This window comes from Molossus molossus, unplaced genomic scaffold (genome assembly GCF_014108415.1).
Source record: "Molossus molossus isolate mMolMol1 unplaced genomic scaffold, mMolMol1.p scaffold_m16_p_1, whole genome shotgun sequence".
In the NCBI taxonomy this organism is placed as follows: Eukaryota; Metazoa; Chordata; class Mammalia; order Chiroptera; family Molossidae; genus Molossus; species Molossus molossus.
Genome location: NW_023425344.1, coordinates 44,169,260 through 44,182,482, shown reverse-complemented (window position 1 = coordinate 44,182,482; position 13,223 = coordinate 44,169,260). Strand labels below are relative to the sequence as shown.

At 37.2% G+C, this 13,223-nt stretch overlaps 1 protein-coding gene across 1 annotated transcript in view; it reads right to left on the bottom strand.

Moving 5' to 3' along the window:
• The window catches only part of ADGRL3 (adhesion G protein-coupled receptor L3), a 471,329-nt gene that overhangs the window by 322,010 nt on the left and 136,096 nt on the right, over window positions 1-13,223 (bottom strand). The window contains exon 3 of the mRNA XM_036253182.1: window positions 1,671-1,780. Coding sequence (XP_036109075.1) covers window positions 1,671-1,780 — 110 coding nt within the window. The remainder of the gene's footprint in view (window positions 1-1,670; window positions 1,781-13,223) is intronic.

Sequence of the window (13,223 nt, the reverse complement as noted above, 5' to 3'; positions counted from 1 at the left end):
GTAAGATATTCCGGTAGCAGATGGCCCATCTCTGGAAATGTACGAGAGAAAGAAAATCTGTGGTAAGTCATATTCTCTTTATGCAAGTATTAGCAAATTGTTGAAATAACTTAACTAGGTGCTTTTTCAGAATAAGTTTGGTAGATTTTAAAAGTAGCTACCCACAAAGAAATTCTGAAGAAAGACAGAAAATTGAAGGGACAGTTGTAAAATTCTTTAATTTTTTAAACTTGTGAAAAAAAAATCTGTAATTTGGCATTTCTACTTCAGCTTGTTTCAAAATATGATTGTAAGTTTCCTAACACTGTCTTGAAAAGTGAGGTATACCTATACCTTAGTGAATATTTTTATAAAACGCCTTTGGAAACGGCTATTCTACATTTTTTCACAAAGATCTCATCATGCAATCCCAATATAACTGTCACAGCTCCAAAATGGACTTCAAATATAATTTAAACGATTACTATGAACAACAAAAGGTCAGTATGAGCTTCATATTTTCACAGAAGTGTCCCTGAGAAAAATGTTAGAAGCATAACCTCAACTGAGATTTCAAACAAACCTATACACTTACACTTTTTTTAAATAACAAAGTAGCTTTATAAAACTGTAGTACACTTCCTCTAATCATATGCACTATAAATAAGCAAAAACAACTTTTTTCTTGATTGCTTTCATTATTATTTTTAAATTTCAGTTCTTGATGGTCAAATTATTCACTTATAGCTCGTGTGGAATGTACTGCTTCTTAAATAAGCAGAAATGAGGCAAGCCTAGAGCCACAGTCTTCTTGCTGATCCCTAGATACTTTGCTTCTTCTGAGATGTCAAAGGAAGTTGGAACTTTGATTTTGTTTATGATCTCAGGTGTTTCATACCTCTGGGATAAGCTGAATATCTAATAGGAGAATACAGGATTTCCGGAGTAAGCTTCACAAAAGAACCTCATGAATAATGAATTAGATAGCTCAAAAATATTTTTATTTAAGATGGTGATACTTCCCTTGAGTAAAAGAAGTCAGAAAGTGTTTCACTTTTGATTGTTTGATTCTTCATTATTCCTGAAGAAAAAATAAGTTGTTGATATACATAATATCTGATATAAGGTTGCAAAGACCTACTTCCTGTGGCTGTAAAAGGCACATTCTGAAGAGTGCTTTAGTTCGTGTAATCCTTGAATGTTCCTTTCAGTCTGCTCCCTCTTGATGAAAATATCTTTATTCCTGAAGTACTGACAGCACAGGACGTTCAGATGTAATTACTTCTATCAAATTCAAAATTTACCAATTTCTGTACCACTCTCTACATAAGGACATTACTCACTTTCACTACCTTTTACTTGGACCTGGAGGAATATAGTATTGGCATACCACTTTTCAACCTTTTTCTAAATGCATAGTCCTACATTAAGAAAAGAGATTTAGAAGAGGTATCAGTGTGCAGAAATGTATAGTCAAAATTAAAAGCTGCAGGATCCTGTAAACAACATATAATTCTTTCAACGGTGGAGAGGGTATATGACCCTGAAAAGTTAAAAGTTAAAATTATCCAGTTTTTATCCATATAATTTATATAATTTTTTGTGTTTTCATAGATAATATTTTGTCAATGCATGCAAAACAAAACTTACTATATTTTCTTTTAACAAGAAAATGATAAGAATATACATACTGTAAGGGACACATTCATACTGCACTTCAAGGTACTTATAGGTCCCTGGACATGGGTCTGGAAAAACATCAGGACCCGCCACGACCGCGCACTGGGTTCTGTTATTGCACCTGAAGTCAAAAGAAGAGAAGAGAGGAAATAATACACTTATGCAAAGTTAAATCAGTGTTAATATCAATACTAATTTTATTTTGGTTCCAGTAACACATATTTAAATGAGGATTTTATCAATTTAGGAAATTCTTTCATATACCTTAAAATAAACTAGACATAAAATCAATTCATTCAGTTTACTCATATTAACTCATTTAATATTTGATTGACCACAGCACGATTTTGAGTTAGGAGTTCGATACTGCTTAAGCAAAACTCATTGGTCCATAGGGTACTGCAATGTAAAGACAGGTAAGGAGATCCATTTTGTAGGAAAGACTCATTCCCATTATAAAGTAAAATTAAGAAAATACAACCACAAAGTTCTATTAGTCAGTTGTAAAATAAATGTACTGATCATCATGACAATCATTTTAAAGGTGTTGAAAAACTTTTAGCCAAAAAAAAAAAAAGTAAAAAGTTAATATTTAAATATTAAAATATATCTAAAAATTTAATTTATAAAAATTAATATAATAACCCATTTTTAAGAATCGATTCTCCACAACCTCTCCAATGCCTGTTATTCCTTGTCTGGTTGATAACAGCCATTCTAACAGGTGTGAAGTATCTGTAGCTCCTATTCGCAGTCCCTAATAGCTAATGAAGAGAAAAAGGAACCCTTATTCACTGCCGGTAAGAATGTGAAGTGGTACAGCCACTATGGAAAACAGTATGGAGGTTCCTCAAAAATTAAGAATAGAGTTACCATATGCCCCAGCAATCCCTCTTCTGGGTGTCTATTAAAAATTTTGAAAACACTGCCAGGCCAGTGTGGCTCAGTGGTTGAGCATTGAGCCATGCACCAAGAGGTTGCCGGTTTAGTTACTGGTCAGAGCACATGCCCAGGTTGTGGGCCTGATTCCCAGTGAGGCGCATGCAGGAAGAAGTCAATAGATGTTTCTTTCTCTCTCTCCCTCTCCCTTCCTCTCTCTCTCTCTAACATCAATAAAGAAAAAAAATTGAAAACGTTTATTTGCAAAGATATAAGCACTCCTACGTTCATTGCAGCATTATTAATAGTGGCCAAGACATGGAAACAACCAAAGGTAACTTCAAACAGATGACTGAATAAAAAAGAGGTGGTACATATATACAATGAAATACTACTCAGCCACAAGAAAAGATAAAATACTGCCATTTGTAGCAACATGGATAGATCTTGAGATATTGTGCTAAGTGGACTATGTCTGACAGAAAAAGTCAAGAACCACATGATTTCACTCATATGTGGGATATAAACCTGAAAGACAAAATAAAACAAAGGAAAAACAAACAAACCAAAACTCAGACAGAGACACCACTATGGTGGTTATCAGAGGGAAGGGGGTAGGCAGGAAGAAGAGGGTAAAGGGGGTCAAATACAGGGTAATGGAAGGAGACTGGACTTTGGGTGTAAACATAATGCAATATACAGATAATGTTTTATAGAATTGTACACTTGAAACCTATATAATTTTATTAACCAATGTCACCTCAATACATTTCATAAATACAAGGGGAAGAAACTGATTCTCATTTTCTTGTGTTCAGACAAATAACGACACATCTTACAGACTGCTGTTCACAAATGCCAATTTCCTAGAGTTTAGAATAACTTCATATCTCCAGAGAGAATAATCAACCATTACTATTGAAACAAATATACACTAGACATCTTTTGTGGCAGCTGGGCCAACCAGAACTGGGTGAACCAGATTTAATCATGGGTAAATACACTTATTATAAAATTACTTCCTACTTTGATACAGATACCCATTTCAGAATGGCCTTGTTATGGTAAATTTCACTAAGAAACTTTCTAGAGTCAGTAATTTACCAATCAGTAAACATTTCTGTGGAAAAATAATGATTCTTCCCACCCGAAATACTGGCACTAAGAGAACAGGATGAGACACTCCGGTTATCTTCTATTTATGTGCTTGTTTATTCATCTCAGAAACAGTCTACCTCAGGGCTAGATTTTTGTGTTAGTTTCTTAAAGAGATGTTTCATTCTGTGAAATAACCTATACTCTGATTCCTTGCTAGCAAACTGCCAGAGCAGGGAGCATTTAGGGCAGAACTCATTTTGATTTAGAGTAAAATGCTTTGTGTTTACTCAAGGCTACTATTTGTCAGGCTTAATGAAGATTTTATTTAGTCCCTAAATTAAAATTGATTCTATAGTGAATGTCTTAAGCTTAAAAATATATTCTGTGTTATCTGTGAAAGATTAATAAAAGCCAATATTCCATACTTATCAGGCAATTTAGCATTACAGTTAATCCTGAGAGTCCACATGCTCGGCAGTTCTCTTGGGTGGATTTAATGTCTGAGGATGATTTTCAGACCACCATATAATAACATGGATGTACATGTGGCTGTCTTCACACATGCACTGCAGGGAGGTAGCTTGACATTTTGGTGTATTCAAACTTTTGAAAAAATAGCAGTGCATCCCTATTACATAGAAAACACATTTAAAGAAGCTGTCTCAAGTTAAAATACATTGTTTTTGCAGTTAAAGCAAAATAATTTTCATATCACACCTTAAAAAATAAACTCAAAGATCTGAGGATTTTCCATAATGAACAGCTATTGTAAACTCAGTTATTTCTATAATTGTTATAGAAAATTAGCTATTATCAGGAACACATTTGAAGTAGAAATAAAAAATAAAAGAACAATACACATTACAACAACCTGATGATATGTAATATTCTATAACTATAATATCATTGCCAACCTTTGGGTCTTGGCCCACTACTGTCTTACCTCCTCTTATCAACTTTTTTCCCTAATTACTGCAGATAAAATAATAAAATTTACTTAGAAGTTGTGTCCATTCTTGTAATTTTCAGACATAAATGTTTAATTACAAATCTATTATTATTTAAACAATCAATGTTTAATATTAACAAATTAGAGTACTATTCATTTATGAGTAGGACATAAAGGTTGCCATTTATAATTATGGATGTGTTTATTTCACAGAAAGCTGTCTTGAACCAATAATTTCAATGATTATATTTGTATAGATTGGATTAAAATATATAATGTAAACATTATACACATCCACTCATTCATCCAATTATCTAAACATGTGCATGGACCAACTTACATGTAATTTAATTTTTAAAAATACTCATGATTTATGCATATGTAAGAAAAATAAAACATGCAACCATTTGTTATAAATGAGAAACTACTGTGACTCCAAATATCTTAATGTTAACCAATGAGTCAAGAAAGACTTCTAATTGATTAGATAGTGTATGGGAAGAGGTATATAAATGAAAACATGCTATACCATAATATATTGCAGTCCTTGTCGTCATAGTTTTTGTTTTTGTTTTAAATGCTTTACAATATTCAAGTTTCAAAATAACTTAGTACTCTATTACTATTTCTGTATCAAATAGTTTTTTATAAATTAATATTCTGAAAAATCAAAGGAGAATGGGAGGCTAGCTCTGGAGAATTATTCCTATATAAGATACATTATAAATTGATTATTTAAAAACTAGCTATATTTTTAAAACAGGAATTTACAGGTCTGTCCTCTTCTTTTTTTATGGTTTCAGTTATTGTGAGTCAAAATAAAATTATCTTTAAGATTAAAGATTATTGAACAATTTACACCAGTAAGAGTACTTTATAGTGATATCAAAATTGTCAAAACTAAATTCATTAAAAAATAATATAGATGATAAAAAAAATAATGTTCTCATATTATTTAAACTCATATTTTTCATTATTTATTTTAATATAAATATAAATTAAAGGTGATTATCAATATCCCTGATATTAAAAATACTTTATCAACCCATAATATAGGATGAGAAAAAACTGCAATAATAAGGTCAAATGCATCGTAATCTACTAAGAGTCACAGAAAAAAAATCTCATAATCTCACTTTTTATCTTCACCTGAGGATGTGTTTATTGATTTTGAGAGAGAGGAAGGGAGAAAGAAAGACAGAGAGAGAGAGACATTAAAGTGTGAGAAAAATATCGATGGGACTTCCGGTCAAGATGGCGGGTAGGTAACGTGGAATCACGTCCTCCCACAACCACATCAAAGTTACAACTAAACTACAGAACAACCATCATTCAAAACCGCCTGAAATCAAGCTGAATGGAAGTCCTACAACTACGGAATTAAAAAAGCAGCTACATCCAGACTGGTAGGAGCGGCTGTGGCTCAAGGGGCGGCGTGAGGGGCGGTGGAGGCGGCTGCGGCGCGACAGTGGCGCTTTGGGATGGACCCACAACCACCTGTGGCGGATAAAAATCAGGAGGCTCCCGCGGCTGGGAAGGTCCTTCCTGAGGACTGAGGGGTCCCTGTCCCACACCAGGAGCCCCGCTCAGGGTTCCAGTGCCAGGAAGAGAGTCCCCATAACTTCTGGCTGGAAAAACCAGCGGGAACTCAGGCTCAGGGAAGCTGATTCGGCAGGAACCCCACGTAGGTCCTTAAAGGGCCCGCGCACGGACTTATCGGACTCTCTCCCTCTAAGCTTGGAGGGGAGGCAGCTCGAGGGGCGCCAGAGATACAGGGAAGAACTGAGCTGTTTGGCACTGGAGCGAGGGCTGGAGAGGGGGCTTTCTCCGGGACAAACGTGCTATAAGAGGCCTTTGTTCCTTTGGTGAGCCCTTCCCTGGGGCGGCAGACAGCCACCATATCTGGGACTCCAGCAACCTGGCTCACACTGGTAGCCCCGCCCTGCTGACACCTTGAGGCCCCGCCCCGCCCTACCCAACTTTCAAGCCCACCCAAACTGTTGCCACTTGTTTAACCATAGGATTGGCCTGTCTTGGATCCTGCTTCAGGTTTTTCCTAAATTCTTTCAAACGAGCAGCATCTGGTGTCAGCGAGCCCCATACCTCTCATTAAGTAATACACTGAAACAAACACAGGGAGGCAGCCAAAATGAGGATACAAAGAAACAGGTCCCAAATGAAAGAACAGAACAAAACCCCAAGAAAAGAACTAAGCGAAATGGAGATAAGCAACCTAACAGATACTGAGTTCAAAATACTGCTTATAAGGATGCTCAATGAACTTAGAACCTCAGTGAACTTAGGGAGGGCCTCAAGAGCATAAAAAAGGACCAGTTAGAAATCATGGATACACAGTTAGAATTGAAGGAGGCATTAACTGAAATAAAGAATAATTTACACAGCTTCAATAATAAAGTATGTAAATCAAAGGAGCAAACTATTGATTTGGAATATAAGGAAGCAAAAAATGCCCAATCAGAACAGCAAAAAGAAAAAAGAATCCAAAAAAATGAGGATAGTGTAAGGAGCCTCTGGGATAACTTCAAGCGTGCCAACATTCGCATCTTGGGGGTGCCCGAAGGAGAAGAGAGAGAACAAGAAATCGAAAACCTGTTTGAAACAATAATGGCAGAAAACTTTCCTAACTTGGTGAAGGGAACAGACATACACGTCCAGGAAGCACAGAGAGTCCCAAACAAGATGAACCCCAAGAGGTCCACATCAAGACACATCATCATCAAAATGCAAAAGGTTCAAGACAAAGAGAGAATCTTAAAAGAAGCAAGAGAAAGGTAGCTAGTTACCTACAAGGGAGTTCCCATTAGGCTGGCAGCTGATTTCTCAAAAGAAACTTTGCAGGCCAGAAGGGAGTGGCAATAAATATTTATAATGATGAAAAGCAAGAACCTACAACCAATATTACTCTATCCCGCAAAGCTGTCATTTAGAATCGATGGACATATAAAAACTTTCCCAGACAAGAAAAAGTTAAAGGAGTTCATCACTACCAAACCATTATTATATGAAATGATGAAGGGTCTTTTTGAAGAAAAAGATAAAATGTATGAACAAACAAAATGGGAATGAATACATATCTATCGGCAATGGAATCTAGAAACAAAATGAACAGGTAGAACAGAAATATTCTCATAGATACAGAGAACATTTTGTTGGTTGCCAGTTGGGAGGGGGATTGGGGGAATGGGTGAAAAAGGTGAAGGGATTAAGAAGCACAAATGCATTGCTAGACTGACAAACCTCAAAGGGAAAGGGGTTGGGGGGGTGGGAAGAAATAAACCAAAGAACTTATATGCATAACCAATGGACACAGACAATAGTGTGGGAAAAGGGAGGGGGGCGGGAGTGGGGAGGAGGGGGGTCAATGGGGGAAAAATGTGGAACATCTGTAATACATTTTACATCCAACAATAAAGATTTGAAAAAAAAAGAAAAGAAAAATATCGATGGGTTGCCTCCCTCACACACTCCAACCGAGGATTGAACCCACAACCTAGGTATGTGCCCTGACTAGGAATCAAGCCCACAGCCTTTTTGGTGTACAGGACAACACTCCAATCGATGGAGCCAACCAGCTGGGGCAAATCTCATAGTCTTAAGGAAATATTAAGGCTTAATTACATTGATAAAAGTTTCAATATTTTTTCATCAGAAAGTTTATGCAATGAAAAATATTCTACCCCGACAACTGACAGTTTGAGAATAAAGTATAAGCAGGTGACAAGGACAGATACCAGGTAGGATTCTCAGAGAAAATTTTGCTTACAAAAATGCATTATAAAAATTGTAAAGTAACAAATACCCAAGATATATATTTTGTGTTCGTTATCATCATTTTATCATTATTAACATTAGTCATCTGTTTCATGATGGGTTAAGAGCACTTCATTCCAGACAGACTCTTTTGAGAGAAACTTCCAGAAGAAGTGACACACAGAACAGCACCTATGTTTTTTTTTTTTTTTAGTAGAAACAGGAAAAACAGATTCACATTAAAAACAAACTGTAAGCCAAGTAATTAGCTGTATGCAAACTACTTTACCCTAAGTCAAGTAAAAGATTTTTAATAACAGCATCCTATATAACCCCTTAAACTTAGCATGTTCACAAATAGTATACTACTTGTTACTTCTTTTTTGAGATGAATATTCATACTCTCCATTTCACAGAGAAGAGACTAGACATGCAGATCTTAAATAACTTTCACAATCTCAGCAATCAAACGACAGTCACTGGAGTCCAGAACAGTGACCTGAAAACCACAATCCTGTTGTCTTGTAACAGTATGAATCATACATTTTATGCTCTGGGAAACCGATTTAATTCACTCTGGTAGAATCTCGGGAGTACTGTGATGATCTGAGGAGGGAAAGACCAGCTATCTGTGTGGCCCAGGATTCATTCAGTCGTGATGTGGATCAGGTATTCCAAGGGGGTTTTGAATATGAATTACCATTACATAGCCAGGCCCTCTCAATGCAAATCGGCATGCGGCAATCAGAAAGATCGATCTCTGAACATAAGGTAGAAGGAGTAACAGGATGAATGACTACTCATTTATACATAGACTGTTCCAAAGGGGGAAAAAATGCTGTTTTAATTCAACCCACATATAAACCTCCCACTTAAATACAGTTGCCATCTATTGATCAAGTTTATTTAATACACATTATTTAATGTGCTGAGTACAATTATTAGCAGTAATCTTGAATATTATTTAACTTGAATAGATGTCTTATGATGACTGCCAGGGAAAATACACATAATCACAGGATTAGTAATAGGATTCGGAATCACGTTTGCTAACTTATTCCTTCCGATATGGCTCGTAGCAGTACAAGAACAAAACTAGTTAGGTACGATAATGAAAAAGTCATCTCTGGGCAAAAATGTTCCTCTGTTTGCCACAGCCTACTACAGCACACAGTAAAGTTGATATTGCTGGGTTTATTAACTATTCAGAGCAGTTCCTATGATATACAAAAATAATGGTTGTCTTTCCTGCTAAATTCAACAAAGTAATATTTGTTTTAACTTCCATAACCCTGATAAAAATTAGCAGCCTAGCCCAGCCAGTGTGGCTCAGTGGTTGAGCATCAGCCCATGTACCAAGAGGTCACAGGTTCGATTCCCAGTCAGGCCACAAGCCCAGGTTGCAGGTTCAGTCCCTGGTGGAGTGCGTGCAGGAGGCAGCCGATTCATGTTTCTCTCTCACATCGATGTTTCCATCTCTCTCTCCCTCTAAAACATCAATGAAAACATATTTTTTAAAAAATAGAGAAACAGCCCTGGCCGGTTTGGCTCAGCGGTTAGAGCGTCGGCCTGTGGTCCTGAGAGACCCGGGTTCGGTTCCCGCTAAGGGTGCGTACCTCGGTTGCAGTTTGTCCCCAGCCCTGGTTGGGTTGTGTGGGTGGCAGCCACTCGATGTGTCCCTTTCACATCGATGTTTCTCTCTCTGTCTCTGTTCCTCTCTCTCCCTCCCACTCTACCTGAACAAAAAATGGAAAAATGACCTTGGGTGAGGATTAAAAAAAAAATAGAGAAACAAAAGTGATGAGAACCCAGAATTTTTTGTCCTAACTCATAAACTAAAACGATGGCAGGACCTTACGCTGTGACGATGCATATAAATCAGATTCTACACTTCACAGGGTGATTCTCTAGAATCACCTCAAGTCTTACATTTTCTATTTTCCTTTCTCTGCCATTCCACAAACATCCCTTTACATGAGAGAAATGCAACGTGACACACAACCACAGTGGTGAGTGAGGAGGACTACAGAAACCAGGGAACTGTATTCGTTTTCTTGGTGCTTCTGAAAAACAATACTACCATCTCTGTGACTTAAAACAGTACAAATATACTGTCTTATAGGTCCCAAATGAAGCGTACATGGCTAAAAGCAAGGTGTTGGCAGGGTTGGTACCATATGGAGGATCTCGGGAGAATGCTTCCTTGTTATTTTTCTTCAGCTTCTGGGGGCTTGCCCTCATTCCTTGGCTTATGGCCCCACATCATATCACCTTTGCTAACCCTGATTCTGATGTGACATCACCTCCTTTCTTCTTTGACCTCCATGCCTGACTCTTAAAGGGGCCCTTGTGAGTCCATTTAAGGCCCCATCCATAAGTCAAGATAATCTGCCCATCTCAAGAGCCTTAACTTCATCATATATGCAAAGTTCCTTTAGCCATGTACAGTAACATCCCCAGGTTACAGGGGTTGAGAAGCCAATATTATTGGGGAGGGGGTCATTATTCAGCCTACTATAGGTACTTAAACAAAAAGACACATTGAAAACTGTGTCTCCTGAGGTGGTCACCTTGAAAAAGTCTTACAAAGTAAGATGCGTGTCATTGCAGTAGAGCATGGCTAAGGTATTTACTGTCTCCATAATATACAGTTTATTCATTAAAAGGATGCACAGACCACCGCTTACATATTTTTTTATAGTATAAATAAATCTTTTGAGTATAATTTGGATAAAAGACATTATATGTTTGTTTTGTTTGATCACAATGCAATTCTAAGTTTCATAGTTTTAAATTTATAATTTTATTAAACTTAATGGCTTATACCTAGACTTTCCCAAATTAACTTGATAATATTCTGAAAATATACATATATGTTTGAAAATGTGGTAATTTTGCAAGAAGTCCAATTTCCAAATATCTCACACAATCTCTGAGTAATATTTCATAAAACAAATTATCAAAGTCATCAGTTAACATCTATAGAAGATTCATGGAGCCCATTCCAAAAATAAAATGATTAGCTATGTCAGACACATGAGTACAACTCATAGAAGTATGCGTCCAAAATCAATGGAAATATACTTCTAAAATTAGCATGTTCTCAAACACTGTTTGACAAAGCATTTCAGGTCTGAGTTCTGTCAGTAATTTCTAAGCTGTCATCTTCTAGTCGTAGTTGAATGCGACAACAAAGGCTATCTAGGATTATAAAAAAACTTCTCATTGAAAAATAACTGGAATTGCGACTGCTATTAGTTTATTACCATCTACATGTGGCAGCATTTCAGAGCTAAACATTCTTTACTTGCATGAATGGTTAACCAAAAAGATAAGATTGTGTGTCTGTGTTCATTATCTGAAAGTGTAGCAAATAGAGGGATTGCTTGTTTTCTCCTAAGTAAAAAAAGGAGCAATATTTTGTATGCATCTATTTTACATGTGTGTATTTAAGTAAAGATAATGTCCACTTTGCTGAGAGTTAGTTAGGATATTAATCTATGGATCTATTTTCCAGAATTACGTGTTTATTTCTTTAAATCAGAGACAGCCTTAATCCATTATACTTCCTGAGAATGCTGCAAGAAGTCTTTTCTTTCCTGAGCTACAAAAATGTCCTGTCTGCATGACAGGGCTTCGATGAAGGATGTCATACTGAGTCACTTAGGTTTTCTTTTCTTGTTAAAATGTGGCATTTACAAATCAAGCTATTTACATATGAGAAAGATAAAAAGAAATCAAATCAAACCACGAAGAAGAGAACTGGAAAGAAAAAGGAACTGTACTAATGTTGGCTTCTGAAGTAAGTTAACATCAAAGTCCTCAAAGAAAACATGAGACGAGCTGGGGAAAAAATGCCTTTGGCTTCCTCATGTTTGCTTTTAATACAGTTCTAAATGAAAGCAGACTGATAAATCTGTGGGCATGTGTACACATGCATGTGCCCACATGTACACACAAACTTTTATATATGTTAAAAAAGACTTCAAGCCCTGGACGGTTTGGCTCAGCGGTTAGAGCATCCGCCTGCGGTCCGGAGAGACCCGGGTTCGGTTCCCGCTAAGGGCATGTACCTCGGTTGCAGTTTGTCCCTGGCCCTGGTTGGTCGTGCGGGTGGCAGCCAGTCGATGTGTCCCTTTCACATCGATGTTTCCCTCTCTCTCTCTGTTCCTTTCTCTCCCTCCCACTCTATCTGTGCAAAAAAATGGAAAAATGTCCTCGGGTGAGGATTACAAAAAAATAAAAATAAAAAAGACTTCAAAAGCAGGAATACACAGCAGAGAGAAATACCCTTTTGTGACTAACTCTGTCCTTGCACATAGATTTTTGGAAGAAACTCAGTGTTTCCACATTACATAAAAATACCTTGGTTGTCTTCATGCTTTGTAAGTATAATGTAACAGATGCTCATGAACTGAAAGAAAGCCCACACGACTGAAGCCTGACCATTCTCAGGGGTCCCTCTCCCCTTCAGCAGTTTTCAACCTGTGGATTGTGAACCCTTTGGGGGTCTAACAACCCTTTCACAGGGGTTGCCTAAGGCCATCAGAAAACACATATTTCCAATGATCTTAGGAACCAAGACATCGCTCCTCTATCCGTCTCCAGGCGGGTCTGCCCACATGCAGATACGCCCACATACAACATGAGGAGCTGTATTAAAGGGCCGGGGCATTAGGAAGGTGGAGAACCACTGCGTTGGATGCTTCTCCCACTTCTGCCACAGGGGTTTGTTGGGCTGGCTCTGTTGAATGAAGTCCATTCATGACCTCAGACAGAGACTCATCTCTAGCATATATCCTATCTGCTTTGATTTATGGTATCACCAGAAAGAAAGAAATACAAGAGAAAATGCAAAGACATTTCT